The sequence below is a fragment of the Phascolarctos cinereus genome, unplaced genomic scaffold, assembly GCF_003287225.1.
Source record: "Phascolarctos cinereus isolate Bilbo 61053 unplaced genomic scaffold, phaCin_HiC Scaffold_726;HRSCAF=1367, whole genome shotgun sequence".
NCBI classification, from domain to species: domain Eukaryota; kingdom Metazoa; phylum Chordata; class Mammalia; order Diprotodontia; family Phascolarctidae; genus Phascolarctos; species Phascolarctos cinereus.
This window is the reverse complement of record NW_027556098.1, coordinates 341,417,310-341,439,055: the sequence shown is the minus strand read 5'-3', so window position 1 is coordinate 341,439,055 and position 21,746 is coordinate 341,417,310. Positions and strand designations below refer to the sequence as shown.

The 21,746-nt window shown below is 40.5% G+C and overlaps 1 protein-coding gene across 5 annotated transcripts in view; it reads left to right on the top strand.

Moving 5' to 3' along the window:
• ATP7B (ATPase copper transporting beta) overlaps positions 1 to 4,161 on the top strand; it is a 114,522-nt gene extending 110,361 nt beyond the window's left edge. For all 5 annotated transcript variants that reach the window (XM_078156976.1, XM_078156975.1, XM_078156974.1 and 2 more), the window contains 2 exons: positions 981 to 1,083; positions 1,848 to 4,161. In XM_078156976.1, coding sequence (XP_078013102.1) covers positions 981 to 1,083; positions 1,848 to 2,103 — 359 coding nt within the window. In that variant the 3' untranslated portion in view covers positions 2,104 to 4,161. The remainder of the gene's footprint in view (positions 1 to 980; positions 1,084 to 1,847) is intronic.
• The last annotated feature ends 17,585 nt before the right edge of the window (positions 4,162 to 21,746 follow it).

The window sequence follows — 21,746 nt, the reverse complement described above, 5'->3', positions numbered from 1 at the left end:
CAGGAGGAACTGGGAGGAGGCATCATGAAAGGCCTCAGGCTGTTCTGGGAAGAAGCTTGGGACTCTCTGAGTCAGGACTGTTGTTTTTGTTCTTCATTCTTGAAGAAGACCGATGACATCAGGAAGGTGATGTATTGACTTGCGAGTGAATTGGATTTAAGTAAGGCAGGGCTGTGCAAAGTCACCAGCCTCTTCTCTACGCCAGAGCCATCTGGACCACCTGCGTCAAAGTACAGAGGAGGAAGATGAAGATTATCATACCCTAGTTGCCTCCTACCTTTTTAGTCTTCTGACACCCTATACCCCACCACGTACTCTTCAATCCAGTCACACTGGTCTCCTGGCTGTTCCACAAACAAGACACCCATCTCTCAGCTTCAGGCATTTTCTCTGGCTCTCTGTCCCCCATGCCTGGAATGCTCTCCCTCCTGCGTCTAATTACTGACCTCCCTGGCTTCCTTTAAGTCCCGATTAATAAAAGAAGTCTTCCTCAACCCCTCTTAATTCCAGTGCCTTCCCTCTGTTAATTTTCTATTTCTCTTGTATATAGCTTGCTGTGTATATATTTATTTTCATGTTGTCTCTTCTATTAGATTGTAAGCTCCTAGAGGGTAGGGACTATCTTTTGCTTCCTTTTGTATTCCCCAGTATTTAGCCTAGTGTTTGGCACATAGTAGGTGTTTAATAAATGTTTGATTGATTGATTGTGGTAGAGCTATCTGACCAGTTTAACCAAAAGGTAGAATTTTAGAACATAAAACTTGTTGGGAAGGATCGGTTCGCTCTTTGTATTTGTGTTCTGGTGTCTAGCCCTTGTTAGGCACCTGATAAGTGCTCATTTTTTGCTCAAAAAAAAGAGAGAAGTATGAAACAAAACTGGAAAGGCACGTGAGAGTCATTGTGTAGGGCTTCAGACGTGAGGCTGAGGTTGGTTTTGTTTGCTTTTAAATTTTATTGTATGTTTATTTCTTGTTGGCTAGGTGTGTTCATGCCCATTGGCATTGTGCTGCAGCCCTGGATGGGATCCGCTGCCATGGCCGCCTCCTCCGTGTCTGTGGTACTTTCCTCACTACAGCTGAAGTTGTAAGTGCCATAAAGGGAGACCACAAGGTCTAGGATAGAAAGGCTATCCCTGCTTGAAAAGCCAGGTCACCTTTTCAGCAGAGCTTTTCTTTTTTATGGTCTTGAGAAGGCTCACCTTTGAGTCTGGGGTTGCCGCAAGAGGGCTGAGATTTAAGATGAGAAAGTTTCCAGTGAAGCTGAATGTGCTATTTGTAAAATTATTCATCAACAACAGACTCTCTAATGATGATTAACACTCACTAAATGCTGGGGGTACCTGCCCTACGTTATATCCAAATGGTGTCATTTTTGCTCTCAATGAGGCTCTTTCAGTTGTCTGTTTTTAAAGATGCCTACTACTTGGGAAAGTAGAGCCATTTTTTCCTTTAAAGGGAATGAGATTCAAGAGGACAGAGGAGGGAAATGTAGCTCCTGTTGTGAGAGAGGTGGGTGAGGAATGTTGCATACATAATCAGATGTGATCACCGAGTCTGCTGTTTTTGTTTAAATTCCTTTCCCTGGTTACTTGGGAAGTCTCCTGAGGTGGGAGTAGAGGTATAACTAGACATGATTAAAGTAAAAACAAAAGTCACCCATAAATAATAAAAATAAACGATAAAATAACATGAATGGGGCAGCCCTTGGTACTGTCTTTTTAGCTTTTCTTTTTGGGGTGATCCTTGCTTAAAGTCTTTCAGCAGACATAACATTTCCTTAGTCTATAAGAGCTAAAAAAAAAAATACTAAAAAATTCCATAAGGCTTTCCTTGTCTCCTTCTTCCTAGTTACAAGAAACCAGATATGGAAAAGTATGAAGCCCAAGCCCATGGGCACATGAAACCCCTTAATCCATCCCAGGTCAGTATTCACATTGGGATGGATGACTGGCGGTGGGACAACAAGGCCACCTCATGGGATCAGGTCAGCCAAGTGTCACTGTCCTCCTTGACATCAGATAGGTTGTCTCGGCACAGCACCCTGATAGAGGATGGAGGGGACAAATGGTCACTACTTGATCGGGATGCAGAACAGTCCATCTGAAAGGCAGCAGCCATCACAGAACATTAGCAGTAGGATCAGGGTGCCATGTTGCCTAGAGGAGCAGTAAGTTCCCCTATACACAAAAGGAGATGGGGAGGAATTCTTTTGCTTCAGCTCAGTTAAACAACTATAGCATCACTTTTCCTTTGTTGGGATGAATGAAATCTTCTCTGGCATTGGGAGCAATTCTGATATACTTATTCTTGACCAGGGTAACCTGTGGCTATTCCCAGAAACTATTTTAGGCCTAGGAAAAAGAGTTCTGGCCCACAGCAACCATCTTCAACACTGGTTTGGAATACACATGGAGAAAAGCTTCAGCCTCCACCATTTTATCAATTCTTTGCTTTTGGAGAAGGAAAAAAATCCCCTCTAAAGGCGGAGGAATGCCAGTGTCCCTCACGGTTTCCCTTTTACCATATGGGATGAATAGTAATAGTGAAATGTGGGAAATCACCCTAGGACTAAAAAGCTGGCTTAGCTTTTCTGTAGAGTCCATGTGAAAACTTCCTATCATTGTTTTTATTAATGCAAGTCTTTACATTTATCATATTGTTGAGATCACGGTTTACCTCAAAGTGCCATTCTCTTACAGCATACGACCTCTTTTTCAGTTTTCATCTTTCCTCCTCCTCTTCCCAACATCCCTTTCCCCTCTCCAGGACCCTTCCCCTGGCCCCCCCACCCTTATGCTTGTATTCCCTTAATTTGTGGTCATGGTCCTTTGGCCCTTTATTATCCACCTCTGGAATCCCTCTATCTGCTACAGTCTGTTCTGCTTCCTTTCCAATGTTTCTCCACTCTGACTTGACTTGTGCACTTCCTGGCTGAGGTGGTGCATCCGTACATATGTGCCAGATGGCTCACCATCTATCTTTGTGTGATGAGGAATGCTTTTGTCACCCAAGGCCTCTCAGTCATTGCTTCTCACTGCAGAGGAATGGGGTGCACTGTTCTGCACCAGCTGCTGCTGCTGGGAGCCTGAGATTTAAGAGCAGATTAAAACCCTCTCTTCTTAGAGGTTGTGGGGCCCCAGCAAAAGGGGACAGCAGTGCCACTCTGCTAAGCACAGGGTGCTGTTCAGGTGTTTGTGATTGGCAAGCAGGGGGCTGGGGAGGGAGGAAGAAATGAGGAGTGTTTTCTTTTGAAAGCAATCACTCAAACAGGATTGTTTAGGAAACCTTAGTAAATCAAAGCCTCCTCAGCTAATTCATGACCTTCTGTAGACCTATGTGAGCCTTGTAAAAAATAGGGAGGAAGTATTTGGGGGGAGTCGAAGGGGGACAACTGGACCCTCTCAAATGAAAGATGCATATTTTTTATGTTCATCAGCTCCTTGCAAATGGCATCCACATCAAGAAGGCAGATAGATCTTGTTTTATTGTCTTAAGTTAATTTGCTTCAGTTGATAATTGAAGGGACCATATGGAAATGGGCTGGTGGAAGGACTCCACCGGCTGAAGTAGTTAAGTGAACCCTTTAGACAGTGAGGTTAGAGGATTTGTGAGGACAAAGAGGCCGTGCCTGATAGATATTGTGCTATTTCAAGCAATGATCAATATTTGCCAGCAAAAAATATTTTTAAATGAAAAAAAAATTTTACACCCTAGTTTCTGGGGATACGTGCGCTATATAAATAAAAGTTTGTTGCACTGACATTAAATGGAGTTCAATAATGAGGGGAAGGTTAATTTTTCCACATTATGGGGCTATTTTATTTTCCTGGAGTTTTTTCCTCTGAAATCCAGAATTCTATTTTCTTACCTGTCCCTTTTACCCTTTTCTTTGTTTTCCTTCTTTTCTATTGGTTTTCCTCAGTAAAATTTCCATTTTTCTAGGTTAATAACAACATAAAGATAATTTTGTTGATTTTTAAAAAGCTTTAAAAACCTTAAATGCCATGTTTATATACTACATGAAAATATTTGTGTAATTGTAAAGAAAAAAACCTCATAAATGTGCAATAGTTGAAGGATTTATTTTGGAACTGATAGAATGTTTACTATTTTTGAAATACTTCTTATACAACCTTAAAATAAAGTTGTTACCTTTTATCCATTTCCAAAACTGTTTTTGTCATTCTCTCTTTGGGAGTAGGAGGCTGCACTTTTGGTGTTATGTGGCGAGTCCAGGACAATACTTTTCTAAAGACTGGCCAATAATATACTTAAGGCACTAAAAGAAATAAAGAGATAGAAAGATAGAATTGACAAGATTTAGCAACAGATTAGACATGGCAGAGTACAAGAGAGCCAAGAGTTGAGAGTAACACCTAGGTTGCAAGTCTACATGACCAGGAGGATTCTTTGTATCTCCATTGCTTGCACAGTGCCTGATGTATATAGTAGGTGCTTAATAAATGTTTTATGACTAACTCAACAGTGACAGGGAAGTTTGGAAGAGAGGAGGGTCTTAGGGCAAAGACAATACATTTAGTTTTGGGCATGTTGAGTTTAATATGTTTAAATCTAGTACCCAATGTCCAATAAGCAGTTAGAGATGGAAGACTGGAGGCTCAGGAGAGAGGTTAGGGCTTGATAAATAGATCTGAGAATCATCCACATGGAGATAATTGAATCCAGGAATTGATGAGATCACTAAGCAAGATAGTAACACAACACAATGATGTTGAGTCTGGGTCCTGACACCTTAAAGATTTTATTTTCTCTGGGAGAGAATTTGCTATCTAAATATTTATAATCAGTATCATTCAGAAGACTCCAATATGTGATGCTATAAAGAGGTGAATTAAAACATCATTGTTTCCTTAACAACCTTTTCCCCCCATTAGTCTATGAGATTTTAAATGAAAAATAGCCCTGGTATGCTTTCCATTATTGAAGAAATTTAGGGGTGTGCTTGCAGTTCTGACATTCTGTGCTTATGAATTCTGGTTTCAGAAGAATGGTGTCTGAAAATGGGATTGATACTGGAGAAAAACAGGTGATGTCACAGGTTCACTTAAGGAATCAAGGTTAACAGAACCCAATGTAACCCAAAATGAACTCTAAATGCTGGTGAATGAGGAATGACTGATTGTTCATGTTACAGAAGGATCTTTTGATTTACAGAAGGGATTCCTTTCGGAATTCATTTTAAATAGGAACCTTCCCCAATTACATTTAAAACAGTATATTAAATAATTTAGAGAAATTTGACTTGTCCACAACTTTGCCAGATTACGTCTGTTCAATTAATTGAGGGTATACATCCAAATGGCAATGATGCATGTTTTGATCTTCCCCCTCCCCCAGATTACATGTACATGGTGAAAACACATTCTTTGCTCAGCAAGAATCCTGTGGAGCCAGTCAGAACATCAGAACCCATTCTTCATTTGCAGTCTCCACTTGGGTAATGATACAAACACCCTAGTTTGGGCAGCCTCCAAAGGGAGATGTGTGTATGTCTACCCTTTCCTTTGTGTAAAGACAATAAGCAAGGTTGAAATTACAGGACAGAATGTAAGCATGTTAAATAATGCTGAAATACCAGCATTTGCTTCCCTCTTTTTAAAAAGGATGAATAGACAGAGATGTATTTTGAGCTGGAAAATCATCCAGGAGCTAAACTGTAAACAGAAGTTGGTGGAAATTCAGTATTCTTTTGTGGACAGGCACTTGTGGACACATGCAAGAGAAAGAGAGGTGTGTGTATGTATGGGGGGGGTGCATTCCTTGATTATGCTGTTTAGCCACCGTAACATAGAATCAATTCACATGATCACCTGAGGTCAGCAAGAGTTGTCACCTAGACCTTTAGACAAGCTAAGCTATGTTTGTAGCAAAAGGCAGGAATTTGAAATGGCAGTATCCTGATTCCAATAAAAGGTAGGCATTTCCTCCTACCCTTTGTCACATCCTCCAAGAGCCAACTGTAAATACTCCCAGTCAGTGCTTGAAACCCTTTCCAGAATCCAGAGTTCAGGATTTGCATGATCAATCTCATGAGGATGGTGATTGAGGGAAAGGAATCAACTTTCTAAAGGCAAGCTGAGCATGATGCATCATTTCCCTCTCAAACCACCAGGGGTCTCTCTAACCAAAACAACTTAGAATTTGAATGGAGATGCCCATTTCACCCTTTACTGTTGTTTTTATGTATCTTAAAAATTCAAACAAACATTTTCGTAACGAAAACATTGAGTAGATGAAAAAAAATCTAAGCTAATGCCAGATGTTCCAGTGCATTTAAAATGTAAACTGGTATTTAATCTAGGCAGGCAAGACAGAATTTCAGAGCACTTTTCAAATTTGCATTCAGCTATGAATAGTACCTTGACAGGTTTACTTGACAGTCAGATTTCCCCTTTATTACCACCTATGCCTATTGAGAGTGTCATTATTCTTTTGACAAGTTTAGTTTTTTGGTTGTTTTTTTTTTTAAGCCAGTGCAGGAAAAGATTTTAGAAGCTCCCCAAACTTTGGATTATTCTTGGAGCTCCAGATTCCTGAAACTTAGAATCATGCTTCAGGGAGACCCCACTGAAATCATCAATGTGAGATGTCTAATCTAGGCTTAGAGTGTCTTACACAGAGCATGCCAAGGGTGCTTGATGAATTTTAATGGACCCATTCTTGAAAAACAGCTGGTCACAGGGCAGCTGGGTGGTACAGTAGATAAAGCTCCAGCCTTGGAGTCAGGAGGACCTGAGTTCAAATCTGGCCTCAAACACATAATGCTTACTAGCTGTGTGACTTTGGGCAAGTCACTTAACCCCAAATGCCTCATAAAAAGAAAAAAAGAAAGAAAGAAAACCATCTGGTCACAAGAACACAGAATTAGGAGTTTAGGGAACAGCATTCCCATTCTGGTCCTGTTACTGAGTTGTGTGGCCTTAGGCTAGGGAATTATTTAAAAATCTCTCTAGGACTCACAATGACCTTTGCTTCATCATCAGGGATGCATATTGCATCAGCACTAAGCCTTAGTGGAATGTAAGCTCCTTGAAGGCAGGGACTTTTTTTTTTTGTACTTGTATCCCCAGTACTTAGCATAGTACCTGGCACATAGGAAAGTACTTAATAAGTGCTTACTGAATTGAATTATTAGAGCACTTTATGAATTGCAGTGGCTGAGATGATAATTAGCTGATGGCTAATTATGATAATGAGCTTCTCCAAAGCTGAGCTGTTTCTTGGACCACAGTCTGCCACCAGCCTAGCCTCAAAGCTCTTTCCAGTTGAGTCTTGCCAGAACTTTAGGTCCACTGTGGAGAGAACCCAGGATCACTTCTATACCAGCGTGAGGCCTTGGAACAGGACTTTAGTGTAAGCCATTGGTCAAATGGTCTGTCTGTCACACAATGCTTATCTGTCATACAACTCTCTATAAGGCAGAAAAAAAAAGATAAATAGCACATGAAAATCTGTTTTAAAAAGCAAAACAGCATCACACAATTTAAGGTAGCATTGCATTATTATGTTTTAATGTTTTCTCTTGTGAAAATCTCCCTGATCTTTGCTTTTCATTTTCTCATGATGTTGTCCTACTCTTCCTTTTCCTAATCCCACGCCCCCATCACTGTCCTCAGAATATGATTATTCAACAGACTCACTAGGGACATGCGACTAATAACCCTCAAGATGAGTGGAGGAAAGGTTAGACTGGACTCCCCTGGGGAGGTAGGGCAGGGTTGAGCTAGGAAGGCAGCATGGTACAGAGAAAACAACACTGGATGTGAAATCAGAGAACTGAGGGTTCAAATCTTGATTCTGCTACCAAGGTGACTTTAAGAAAAATCACTTGACCTTCTGGACCTGACTTTCCCCAACTATAAAATTAAGGAGGTTTTACTAGGTGACTTCTAAGGTCCTTTTCAGTTCAGAAATTTAAATTTATTACCCTCCCAGATGGAGAATTTACTCTTCTGAGCTTTTTGCTTTGAAGGGGGGTGGACTCATTTCACACATGCCCTGAAGGAAGGAATGCCTGCCCACTGAGGCTTGTAGGGCAAGGTTGAGAGCAGAATAGGGACTTTCTCAACACTCACAAGAGCCAGCACTAGTTGGAAAATAATAGAGACCATGGAGACAGGAATAATTTCCCCATTGTCTGTGAGACAGTGTTACTTTCCAGGAATCTGGAAGTCAAGGGGTCACCACAGAGTTGGTGCCCAGAGGGTCTGAATAAGTCATTGGTTGTCTTACAGTCACATAGGCTCTACCCTGATAGAAATGCCCTTTCCTTACGCATTATCCCATCCTTAGATTTGTGGGTGCAGAGCTCTAGTTAGCAGCTGCTATTGCTGCCTAGAAGCTCTTCTACAGCCTAATATTCAATAAGCATCATTCTCCCATTTCTACTTCAGTAAACAGTTATTCCTTGTTTTGGAGAACCAGCGTTAGAATAGCAGGTCTTTCAAAAATTATACTTTTATTGAGATAAGGCATTAATTTATCAGCTGTACTTGTCAGTAGAAAGTTTCTTCTAACAGATGTCCAGATAACTGAAATTCCCTATCACTATTCTATCTTGCCTGTTTTCTGGGATTGTGATGTTTTCTGAGATCTTAATGAATTTCTTCCTGACTTTATCTTGGTGATTTTTGGAATGCACCTTCCATGCCTACACCTGATACACATACAAATGGCTTTCACTATATTTCCCCCCTTAAAGCTCCTGGATTTACTTATGTGAGCATAGTATCACCTTAACATGGGATGCCACTGCAGACATTTTCTCAGACTCAAGCCCTTCTTCCCCTCTAGAGAAAGAGTAGAGGACAGACCTAGAAACATCTAGAGTGTCTGATGAATTCATGGGGGTCATTGCTGAGCACCATAGAAACTTTCCAAGTTTCTGTGTACATCTTTACCTAGCTTACTCCTGTTTGGTGTATTGAGGTCTGCTAAATTAGTACATTCATGAAAGGCTCCAGCTCCCTTTGTACTCCTAGATATAAATTGCCTCAGTACCAATGTTCATGAAGCCGAGTGATCCATCTGCAATCCTGATAGAACAGCCCAGTGGGGTGATTGTGTCACTGACTGGCACATGTCCTTCTTAGAGGCAGCTAAGTGGTGTAATACTCCACTGGGCCTGGAGTCAGTAAGACCTGAGTCAAATCTGGCCTCAGATACTTACTAGCTGTGTGATCCTGGGCATGTCACTCAATCTCTGTCTCTCAGTTTCCTCAACTGTAAAATGAGAATAATAGCCCCTACTTTCCAGGGTTGTTGTGAGGATCAAATGAGATAATATTTATAAAGCACTTAGCACAGTGCCTAGAACATAGTCAGTACTCAATAAGTGTTTATTAATTGCTTAATAAATGCTTATTTCCTCCCTCCTTTTTTCCTTCTTCCCTCCTTCCCTCTCTTCCTTCTTTGCTTCCTATATCTTTTGTATTATCATCAATAAATTATATCTAGGTAAGTTCTTTATGGAAAGACAGCATGTCATAGAGCAGTAGTTCTCAACTTTTTGGTCTCAGAACCCATTTATGCTCCAAAAAAATTATTGAGAATTCCCCTAAGAACTCTTGTTTCTGTGGGTTCTATCTAGAAATGTTTACCATATTACAAATGAAAACATCTTAGTAGTATTATAAAAGTCATTTTGACTTGAAAGGATCTCAGGTACCCCCGAGGTCCTTAGATCATACTTTGAGAACCAAATAGTAGTATAGTATTTATATAGCTCTTTAAGGTTTACAAAGCTCTTTACAAATATCTCATTTTATCCTCAAAACAACCCAGGGAAGTAGGTACTACTATTATCCCCTTTTTACATGTGCCATGTGACTTACTTGGGGTCACTCAGCTAGTAAGAGTCTAAGACAAGACAAGATTTGAACTTGGGTCTTCCTGACTCCAAGTCCAACACTCTATCCACTGTACCACCTAGTTGTATAGAGAGGAGGCCTCAGAGTCAGGACCCAGGTTCAGGTATTGCTCCACATTTGTTGGATGTATGACCATGGCCAACCTCTCAGTGACCCTAGATAATTCTTTTTCTACAAAAAATTTATTTTAGACTCAAACACCAAAACGCAAATACAGAAGAGAGAAAAGAAAAAAACCATAAACTTAAATATTGGAACTTAAATACAAAGTAAGAAAAGGAAAAAAAGCATGTCATGTGCATAGCATGACATAAGAGAGGAAAATAGGTAATGACAAATTTTCGCCCTTAGATAATTCTTTAAAATGATAAGTAGCTGAGCAGGTGTTAATTTGCTTTGACAGATGATGCTTCCTCACTAAGAATTCCTTATACCAATGAAATCATAGGTCTAATTTCTACCCCCCCAAAAAAAAAAGAAAATCCCCCATGAGCTATGTCCCTCTTCTCAATAGCTGGTTATCCCATGTGGGGCAGCTTTTATCGATTCTGGTCCTTCTTAAAAAGGTATCACTTTCAGAATGTCATCTCAACAAGGCTCAGTGACAGCTACCAGGTGAAATTTCCCTCCTTATACTGGAATCCTTCATCCCCCTCTTTGGTACCCTTACTTTGTATACTTGGGTGTAGCCATTTAAGTCCCTAGATTTTATTACCTGCTCTTTTCTCGGATGAATTACTCCTCCTGTGAATTACGGGTCTGCTCTGCTGTTAGTCTTCTTCCTGCTGTCACCGGAGAAATATCTCCCACTGAGTTCAGGTGACAGGCGATTGCTGCCAAATAGTGCTATTACAATGCAGAAATTATAGGAGTTCAAACCTAGGTTTTGTTGTGCTCAAGCACAGGTTCAGAAGGTAGAAAAATAACCCTGGACCCTGGCTGGAGTCCCAACAAAGCTTCAAACATCAGATACTTTTTGACATCTAGTGATCTTGTACATCCTCTTAGGCCATCAAAGTTGCATCAGCTTAGTTAAAGAGAATCGTAATCTCATCATAATCCCCTAAGGAAACAGACTTAGTTAAACAGATTCTGTAGGTATACTAAGTCAGGTTCAGATGAAGCTACATTTAGAGGGTGCGCAATAGGCTGATTGAAGGGAAATTTATGTGCGTCAGAGATAACTTCCAAGTCAGGGGCAGCTGGAATCCTTCCACAAATAAAGCAAGTCAAATTGCCTCAGGAAACCTTGACTCTCTTTTTAGATTCTTATCTGAGGGGTGTTTGAGGCCCTAAGCCCATAGGACAGGTTTCATCTAGCTCATGAACCTCCTAACTAGGAGAAATGGCCTTGAATCCCAAATAATAAAAATTAATAAAAGGAAATAAAAAATGCTCATAACACTATATTGTAATTGCTGCTTTCTGGGGAGATTTCATCTGGTTTTCACACCTATTTGGGTAATTTTCATGGGTCCATTTTCCATTCCATTTTCAGTTTAAAGTCCTCTTAATCATACCTGCAAAACTCCAGGCAAATCTTCTTTACTGGCTATTGCATGATATACTCCCCCACCAACCAGAAGACTATCACGCCTATGTTTTAAGCCATGGTCCAGATTTAAAAATCATACTTTGACACCAGCCGCTGGTGTCCCCAATCGCTATTCTCTTAGACCTCCCCACATTGAACTAAAGACAGAGATGACATTGCCACCTGTGCTCCAAAATGCTGCCATTTCTTCACCAAGACTTCATAATACCTATGGAGAATTTCTAGGTTTATATTCCTTTCCATCTTTATTTTCTCTTTGAAATACCTTTCCTAGTCTTTCAAGTGAGATTTCGTCCTCCATAGAATAGCATTCACCTCGACCTGAATTTTGTGCTACGTTGCTCTTTCTTGTCAGCAGCAGAGACACGAACATGGCCTCCTATTCCCTGCAGGTCATTGCAAAATCCCCCTCAAGCTCCAAACTTAGTGGAATCATGACCCTGGCTGGTTGTTCTCACGGCTAACTCTTGTAGATGACTGCAATGGCAGCTATTTAGGAGCTTCTGAGATAGGCTAAAGCTCCAATGCAAATGGTAGCTGTCCACAGCCATTGGCTGTGAGGGAGGTCTCAAGCAAAATACAATTACCAACTACTTCATACCTTTTTTGTTTGTTTGTTTGTTTGTTTGTTTGTTTTGGAAGCAATGTGACTTGCCCAGGGTCACAAAGAGCTAGTAAGTGTCTGAGGCCAGATCTGAACTTAGGTCCTTCTGGTACTCTATCCACTATACCACCTAGCTGCCCCTTCTTCAGACCTTTTAATAAACTTCTATCAATTTCAAAGGGATGACAAATGAATAGGAAGAGAAGTGGAGGGAATGAGTGCAGATAGCTTTCTTTTTTTCCTGAGAGTATGTGAACAGGAGGAAAGACATAGGACAGTAGCTTGGAGGGGGATAGTAGAATCTTGTGAGGGTTTTTTAAGGAAAGTGGAGATGAGTGTGTAAGCAATAGGGAATGAACAAGGAGCTACAGAGAGATTGAAGATTAGTAACAAAAGAGGAATCATTGAGGGGGGCAGAAATCTCCTGAAGAAGACAGGAGGAAAAGAAATTACCCTAACATAAAGAAGGTTTAGCTTGAAAAAGAAGGGAGAGTCACCTCTTCGTTATCTACTGGAGTAAAGAGAACAGAATGGCGGGAAATACCAAGGAATTTTTGAGGCGTGGAGTTGGGGAGAGAAGAAGAGGGAGCCCACAGAGAATGACCTCTCTCTTTTCTCAAAATAGGAGGCAAGATCCTCAATGGAGAAGGTTGTTCTGAGTGGCTGGAGAAAAGAAAAAGTATATAATAGCCTGGGGATAAAAAGGTATAAAACAAATAGCCTCTGTAAACAGCACGATAGAGAACTGACCAAAGAAGGGTAAAAAGATTGTGTTGAGAACCCAGGCCAGATTAGGTAACTACATTTATAACCATTATTATTATCTTGTCTAAATCTGTAATTCAACTGATTTTGTCTCTCTTTCCCAGGTAAGAGATTCTGAGGAGATGCTTTCTTCAATCCTCTCTCTGAAAGTTTTGCTTTTTGGTAACTTGATTGGTAGAGTATGAATTCTGTTGAGTGATTTGGGAAGCATCTACCTTCCTTCATCGGGCAGCTAGGGGGCACAGTGTATACAGTATTGGGTTGGGAACCAGGAAGACTCATCTTTCTGAGTTCAACTCTGGTCACAGATATTTACTAGCTGGGTGATCTTGGGCAAGTCACTTAACCCCATTTACCTCAGTTTCCTCTTCTGTAAAATGAGCTGGAGAAGAAAACGGCAAACCACTCCAGTACCTTTGCCAAGAAAACTCCAAGTGGAGTAGTGAAGAGTGGGACATAACTGAAAATTTCTGCTTCACAGGGCAGTTGTGAAGATAAAATGAGACAGTGTCCACAAATCCCCCGGGCCAGATGAAACAGTGGATAGAGCACCAGGCCCAGAGTCAGGAAGACCCGACTTCAGATCTGACCTCTGATGCTTACTATCTGTATGACTCTAGGCAAGTCACTTAACCTCTGGCTGTCTCAGTTTCCCCCATCTGTAAAATGGGGATAATAATAGCACTTATCTAACAGGCTGTTGTGAGGAACGAATGAGATAAAAATTGCAAGGTGCTTAGTGTAGAAATCTAGAAAGTGCTATATAGATACATGTTAACTATTATTATTGATTTATATTGTTATAGGAATATGAATACTCTTGAATATAGCAACTTGAATAGTTGAAGCCATTAGGAGTCATTTACATCTCTGTGGGGAGATGTTTATCATATCCTTTCCAGAGGGAAGGTTTGGGGGCTTGGGGGTGGGGAGTGGAAAGGGAGTTACAGCTGTAATTCATTGTTTTAAGTGATCAGCATGGTTTTAGAGAGTTGCCTGGGTCACCCAGAGGTCCCAGTCACCCCAGATACCCTGTGCCAGAGGATAGACTGGAATTCAGGTCTTCCAGACTTCCAGAACAGTTCCCTGTCCACCATGCTAAGCTGTGTATCTGGAGGGCAAGTTTTTTGATTGGAGTGTGAGTAGGGGTGTGCTGGAGCCAGCTTGGAGGCTAGAGCCTATTGTTAAATTTTCTGTGTGTTCACTTGCCCCTTTCAAGTCCACAGACACAAATCAACCAAAGGCGGCTTGATTTCTTGTTTAGTTGATTATCTAGACTTAAGAAAGTGATGGAGAAAATATTAATAATGCAAGTTAAAGTTAAAAGTGCATTGTGCGTACATTTCTCTCACCCACCTTCCCACCCCACACCAGAGATGGTTGTTAAACATTTACCAATATACCCTTGGGTATGAGAATCAGAGTGGGACTGGGTGCCCAAAGATCGAGGGGTCGTTACTGAGAGATTTCATTTGTTCTCTCTCCTGCCTCTCCCACAATTCCTTCATTTATCTTTTTTTTTCTTTTTTTCTTCTTCTTTTTTTTTTTTTGGTTAGGCACTGAGGTTACGTGACTTGCCCAGGGTCACATAGCTAGTAAGCGTTACGTGTCTGAGGTCAGATTTGAACTCAGGTCCTCCTGACTCCAGGGCCAGTGCCCTATTTACTGCGCCACCTAGCTGCCCCTCATTTGTCTTTTAAGAGGAATCTCTGTATTAAACGTGTTCATTTAAAGCCTACCTAGTCTGTACATCTTTTAATTGCTCCTCTACCTTTCATGCATTGCAGCCCACCTCTCCCTTACACTAGAGGTTACTTGATTGACACCACCTCCCTCAGTCTCCCCTCCCCTCTGATTGGAGGGCTGGAAGGTGGAGTACCAAACTCCGCCTAATGCCTTCCTTTATAAAAGACAGAAACTGGACTTTTCCCAATCACCCCACTCTGCATCTGTTGCTCCTTCTGGTTTTAACTCCACAGAACAAGATATCTCCAGGTGTTGTCTCCCTCCAATGGACTGTAAGCTACTTAAGGGCAAAGGCTGTCTATCTTTTTATTAATTGTATCCCCACGAGGGGCAATCTCCAGTCATCCTGATCTATATCTTTCTGCTGGACCCAGATGGCCCCGTAGGAGAAAGTGAGGCTGGTGACTTTGCACAGCCCTCCTCACTTAAATCCAATTCACTTGTAAGTCATGGCATCACCTTCCTGATGTCACAGTCCTCTTCAAGAACGAAGGAAAAAACCCCAGCAATATCCCCAGTGTTGAGCACTGGCCCATAGCAGGCACTGATAAATGTTTATTTGATTGGGTTATATGGGTGTGGGTATGTCTAGGTGGGTGGTAGTGAGCCTGACCTCTCCCCTCAGAAGACTTTGAAAGGGAGGCACCCACATTTAAATGTCCACTTTGCTGCCTGAGACATCTGCTGGACCTCTCCTTCCCAGGTGAAGGATTCTGAGGGGATGCTTTCCTTAAGCTTCTCACTGCTTTTTTCACCTTAAATTTCTATTCTCCTATCCTTTACATACCCAGACTTACTTAGCTGATTTCACATGGACTGAACCATAAAGCTAAAATGATCTTGGCTTTCTCCTTAGCAACCATTTCCTTTCGAAAGGGTCTATAAATGGCTTTAAAGCTTCTCTGCTTAAGTACTTCCTTAAAGTAAAAGCAGCAGCTCTCAAGACTTTCTCCAGGTGCTTTTTTTTTTTTAATTTCCCCTTGCTTAAAATACATATCATAAAGTATGCATCACACTCTCTGATCTCTGGCATCTGAATCATCATTAAAAAAAAAATCTTTGAGTTATCCTTAGTGACTTTTTAGTCAAGACTCCTACGTCATAAATTGAATTTCCTTTTAAATCTCATGCTAATGAGTTAGGCTTCCAGAGCCCCGTAATCTGCCCTTTCCTGGGAAGCTAAAGAGATCCAAGGGGTTTCAACTGGTGTACTTTTGTCCTTCTCACTTTTTCCCCCTCAACTAGTTCAGCTTCTATACCCTTTTCTTACATCATTACTGTCTTGGTCCTGGGCCCAGCCTCACCTTTTCCTCCTCTTCCAATCCTGTCTCAGGCCTGTCTATCCTCACCAAGTTTCTGGCTCTTGAAAGCAAAGAAGTCCTTATCCGGTGGTTCAATCCAGCTCCTAGTGGGGCCTGTCCTCTTTATAGTCTCTTGAAAGATGAGCTCTCTCCTGACGGGTTTAGATGAACTATTGTCTGTTTTCCAACAGCAACCCAGCTGCAATGACTAAACAGACATTTTACCAAATGTGTATTGCTATTTGTTTAAAATAAGGGAACTGTGGGTCTTCAAGGCTGGTTTTTTTTTAGGTCTTTGTTTTTTTGTTTTGTTTTGGTTAAGGAGAATGGGAAGGTGCTTTGTTTTGATTAAAGGAATTCTTCCTGTCAGGAATGCTTTTTTTTGTTTTGCCTTTTACCCTACCTTTTCTAGACTTATCAGGGTAGAACGTTTGACTTTTTTTTATTATTATTATTGTTTTTGAGGCAATGGGTTAAGTGACTTGCCCAGCTAGTAAGTGTCTAAGGCTGGATTTGAATTCTAGATGCTCCATCTTCAGGGCTGATACTCTATCCTCTGAGCCATCCAGCTGCCTTTGACCTGTTGTTTCTTTTTTTTTTAAATTTTATTAATTTATTTTGATTTATCAACAATCACTTCCATATGCTTTTGAGTTGAAAATTTTTCTCCCCCTTCCTCCCCCCCACCTCCCCAAGAGGGCACACAATCTGATATAGACTTTACATTTACATACCCATTAAACAAACGTATTTTCACATTAGTGAAGTGGTAAGTAAAAATTAAAACCAATAGGAGGAACCATCAGAAAGATGAAACAAAACTCAACAGAAGGTAAAAATAAGTGATAGCGATTCGACTTCCATAGTTCTTTCTTTGGATGTGGACAGCATTTTCCCTTCCGAGGCCTCTGGAGATGTCTTAGATCCTCGTGATGCTAAGAAGGGTTCATTTTAACAATCTTAGTCATTGCATAATGTTGACCTCTTGTTTCTAACCCAGGCTGGTTCTCTCCTTCATAGGTGGCCTGCCCTGCCCAGTTCTCCCCCTTCTCTCCCAAAAACACACTGCTTCTAAGGGCTCACCATATTAATATTGGACTTAGTGTGGACACCCAATTGGGCTTTAGCCAACTACAGCTCAGAATCCCCACCCAACTCAAGCAGTCAGGAATGCCTTTTAAACCACATAAATATATCTTGGTTCTATAATGGGAAGGGTCATTGTCAAACTTGATTCATTTCTTTCTGTAATGTCCTCCCACACTAGTGAACATGACTTCTAGCTCAATCACCCTGTTGTTTATGGATTAAGACCCCAAAACCACCACCTGCAAATTTATTTAAAATCACTTCAACATATCCTTGTTCAAGGTGGAAGAGGATGCCGTGGTTGAGTCCCTGGAGGTAGAAGTTAGAATGGAGAACACTGGGACTAATATGCCTAACATGATCTTAAGAACCCAGAGGTGAAGGATAAATTATAGGCGTATTCATTCATTCACTCATTCATCCATCCATCAAGAATTATGGGAGAATTGATGAGACCATTGAATTAGAGATAGAAGAAGAAAAATGGAAAGAGAAGAAAGAACCTTAAGATCATTTCATTTGACCCTCACATTTTATAGATGAAATAACTGAGTCCTAGAGAAAAGAAATGACATGCCAGGGTCCCACAGGTAGTTAAGTTACAAAATTAGGAAATGAGTTAAAGTCCTCAGACTACATATCCCCTTTTCTTTCCTCTCTACCACTCAACCTAATTGTGACCTTTATGTCAGACACAGAGGGCTCAGATACACTTCAGGAACCTTTCAGATATCTGCCTCATTACCCTCTACCCAGGTGGAACATGGGGATTTCTGTGTCAGGCCTGTCCCCATAGTAGCTACTAGTTCTTATAAGTACTCAGACTCACAAAGTTTCAAAACATAAACCAATACTTTAATGTGCCTGTGATCTTATAAATGTGGGCATTCTCTGCAACAAGGCAGATAATCCAGCCATACCTTCTCATTCTAAGAGATTTTTGTTCATTTCTTCCCATCAGTACTCCAATGGACCCCTTTTTTTAGACCAATATAGCACATGAGCTGCATCCATTTGTTTTTTCTTGCTCTAGATACTTAATTGTTCCACCTGCCTTTCCAGTCATATGTTTCCTTGATGTTATCTTTAATGTGCTTTTGATATTCAATTTGGCACTGAAATAATGCTGCAGCCCCATTTATGACTACCATGCTTCCCCTTGGGTGACCTACTATTTAAATCTGGAGGTTCTGTGATTTGTCAACATATAGCATTAATGATAAATACTGAAATGAAAAGATTTTATTTCAGGGAAATGTTTGGAGGAATCAAAAGGACTACATAATTTCTCAAATGCAATCCCACCCACTCTCTCCTTTTTAATTCCAAACTCAGTCAGTTCAGTTGGTCAATAAACATTTATTAAGTGTATTAAGTGCCTGCTATGAGCCAGGCAGGGGATACAAATAGAAAAAAGAAAGATGGTTCTTGCCCTCAAGATGCTTACAATCTAATGAAGAAAAGACAACATCCAAAAGGAAGCTGAAAAGAAGGCGGAGTGATGGTATCTCATCTCAAGAGTATGATACAGAAGTGCCAGAAGGGTAGCTGGGTGGAAAATGAAGAAATGGCCAACCTGGGCCTCTTTTTTTTTTTTTAAAGACAATTAGGGTTAAGTGACTTGCCCAGGGTCACACAGCTAGTAAGTGTCAAGTGTTTGGTCTGAGGCCAAATTTGAACTCAGGTCCTCCTGACTTCAGGGTTGGTGCTCTATCCACTGTGCAGCCTAGCTGCCCCAGCACCCTTTTTAAATAGAGATTCTGGAAGGAGGTTTATACTTACCCTCCAATGATTGGGGCCCCAGACATAGAAAGTATGAGTATCTTGCTTGATGTAATCTTACAGAATAATGAGGTTCTTGGAGCCTAATGGAAAAATCTAAAATCCAGTTCATTGTCTATCTGCAATATCTGCCTAAGATTATGTACTGATGGATCAATTCTATGGGCTGATTGTCCAAATACATATTATAAAGTCTGGGCAAATAAAGATTTGTTGTCCATTTGATTTTTTTTCTCGTGTGGATAAAGTCAGGCTGACCCCTTTTGAGTGATCTTGGATCTCATTTAGGATACTCTACAAGGTTCTGGGATTATGCAGTCAGTACAAAATCATCTTCAGGAGCTCACCATACATAAAGGAATACCTCTCACAGTTGAAGTACTTGTGAATCTTTTTCCATGACCACGACAAACCCTTTTAACATCTTTGTCTCCCCTGTTTTAGACTTGGCTTTATGTTTTTACATTTATCTATTAAGTCATCATCCCTTTTATAAGTGAATAATTTGGTTGTTGAAAGAGGCCGAAAATGAATTTTGGGGCCAAAAAATGAACTTTTGTGTACAGAAAAATAATTAAACCAATTTCTAAAGGAGGTAAGGTACTAATGCTTTCATATGTGAACAGTTTGGTTGGAGCAACAAGGGGCAGAAAAAGAACTTGTGTGAATGAAAAACTGATAAAATACATTTGTAAAGAAGCAGGTTTTCTGTTAAAATATGAAAGACACAGACTATGAAGAAGACTAGTTACAGAAGTGCAAGGAATAATTATTCGAGGACAGAGAAATATTTGAGGCTGCAAGGCATTGTGGTTCCTCAGACTCTTTAACATGTAATTGTTTTTAGATCTCTAGAGGTTAAAATTCACAAAGTGATAAATCAAATAACTGTTTGGAAACTAGAGGACAATTAAATAAGGACTGTTGGTTTCATAATTAACATAAAAGTGGAATTCATGAGTTTTACCTCCTAGGGGAAAAATAAGTCACCGAGCACCAGGGGGCTCTGATTTGAGCCATTAAAAGTGAAGAACCTAGCAGGAGAGGAGTTAAGAAGATAAAGTAAGCAGTTAAGGAGACAGCAGGAGAATCAGCTGCCAAAGGTTTCAGCTGCAGAGCTGGGAGTGGTTGATTGGCTGGAGAAAGGATGAAGCTCATTGGGATAGAGCTGAATTTTACTTATTTCACAACTTGTACTATTTACAACTTGAGAGAGATGAAATCTGTTTGCATTGGAGCCTCCGTGGAAAATTGATGGAAAGACACAGTCAAGAATGGATTGCGTGATCTTTACCAATTTATCAAAATATCAAAACATAACAATCAAGCTTAAGTAGTCACTTTCTGATAAATCTGTGTAATACTTGGTTGGGAGAAGGGAAATAGAAAGATCGGAAAGAGCAAAGCTAGGACCTTCTAAAGGAGTCTGCTCAAAGGACTATGGTAGAGTACTCCAGAGAGACCAGCTTTTTCTTGACAGGTTTTAGGCAATTCTAAGGTAAGTTACATGGTCATCATATGTTTCAGTTTCCTTCTCTGCTGTTTGTTCCATGTATTTCTTTCAAAGAACCCACTGGGAAATTTTTTGAGCTCAAACATTTTGAGCAATAAACAAGAAAGAAGCTATGTAGACATGAGATCCTTGTCATTCCTTTCAACTTTGAAAATAAGGGAAGGGAGGATGCCTTAGCTGACATGTGAGATAGCCCTGCCTCCTAACCCCTTTTTGTATCCCATGTGTTTAGAAGCCTGTAAAATACCCTAATGGAAAGAGACAGATACAGCACTGACATCTGTCAGGAAACAATTGGCTGCCTTCAAACCTCTACCTTTCATTTACAACTTCCAAAAAAGTTTGTGGGTGTTACTGTGGTCTAATTGAAATACTTATAATACTTAATGAGGGATTTTTTTAAAAAAGTAAGCTATGTTCAGAACCAACTAAATGTATTCAGAAGATCTAGAGTGGTAAAAGGACTCCTTTACCTGACATACTTCACACCTGGCTATAGCTATGATCACTGATTAGATTTTTTCATTATGAAGTATTTCTTCAGAAAAGTTACTCCCCTCACTTTCCTTCATTTCCAGTCCCCTAGTCATAGAATCATAGGCTCTTAGAGCTGAAAAGAGCCTCAGAAGTCATCTTGTTCAGGGCATTTTGGCAGTGTTCACTGGTGTTGCATGGTGTGACAGCATGTGAATTGCAAAGCGTGCATGCTTTGTGTTCAGCATCAAGGCTGCAGTGAAGTTGGGAGATGCAACACAGGTGACCGCTGCCAGAAACACCTCGGATTCATTATGCATTTGATTTCGAATTTTTAGTCCTTGCATGTTCAGAAACCTTTTACTGTTACTTCCTTGATGTCATGACCCACAGTTTAAGAAGTGCTAATTCTGGTTCACTTCTGGCTGAAGCACCTCTAATATAGCTAGGTGGTACAGAGGATTGAGTTGGGTTGAGCCTCAGACACTCATTACCTCTGTGATTCTGGGAAAGTCACTTAAAGCTTCTCAGTCTGTTTCCTTATCTTTAAAATGGGTATAATAATAGCACTAGGGTTGTTGTGAGGATCAAATAAGACAACATCTATAAAGCCCTTTGCAAACCTTAAAGCAGCTATATAAATGATACTGCTACTGCTGCCACTGCTATTTTACTGCTACCACCACCACCACTATCCCTACTACTACTACTACTACTACTGCTACTACTCTTACTACTACTACTATTATTACTACTACTCTTACTCCTCCTCTTCCTCCTCTAGAATCTACTTAAACACTTCAAGTGATGGGGAGCTACAATCTACCAAAGCAATCTATTCCATTTCTGGATATCACAACTTCTTTGGAAGTTGCTCTTTATGATGAACCAAAATCTTGCCTCCTATTGGTCCCAGTTCCACCTATGTAGCCAAGCAGAACAAATCTAATCCTTTTCCTGTATAATTAAAATACTATTCACAGATCACTGATTTATATTTGAAAAAAAAACATTGAGATTATCTAATC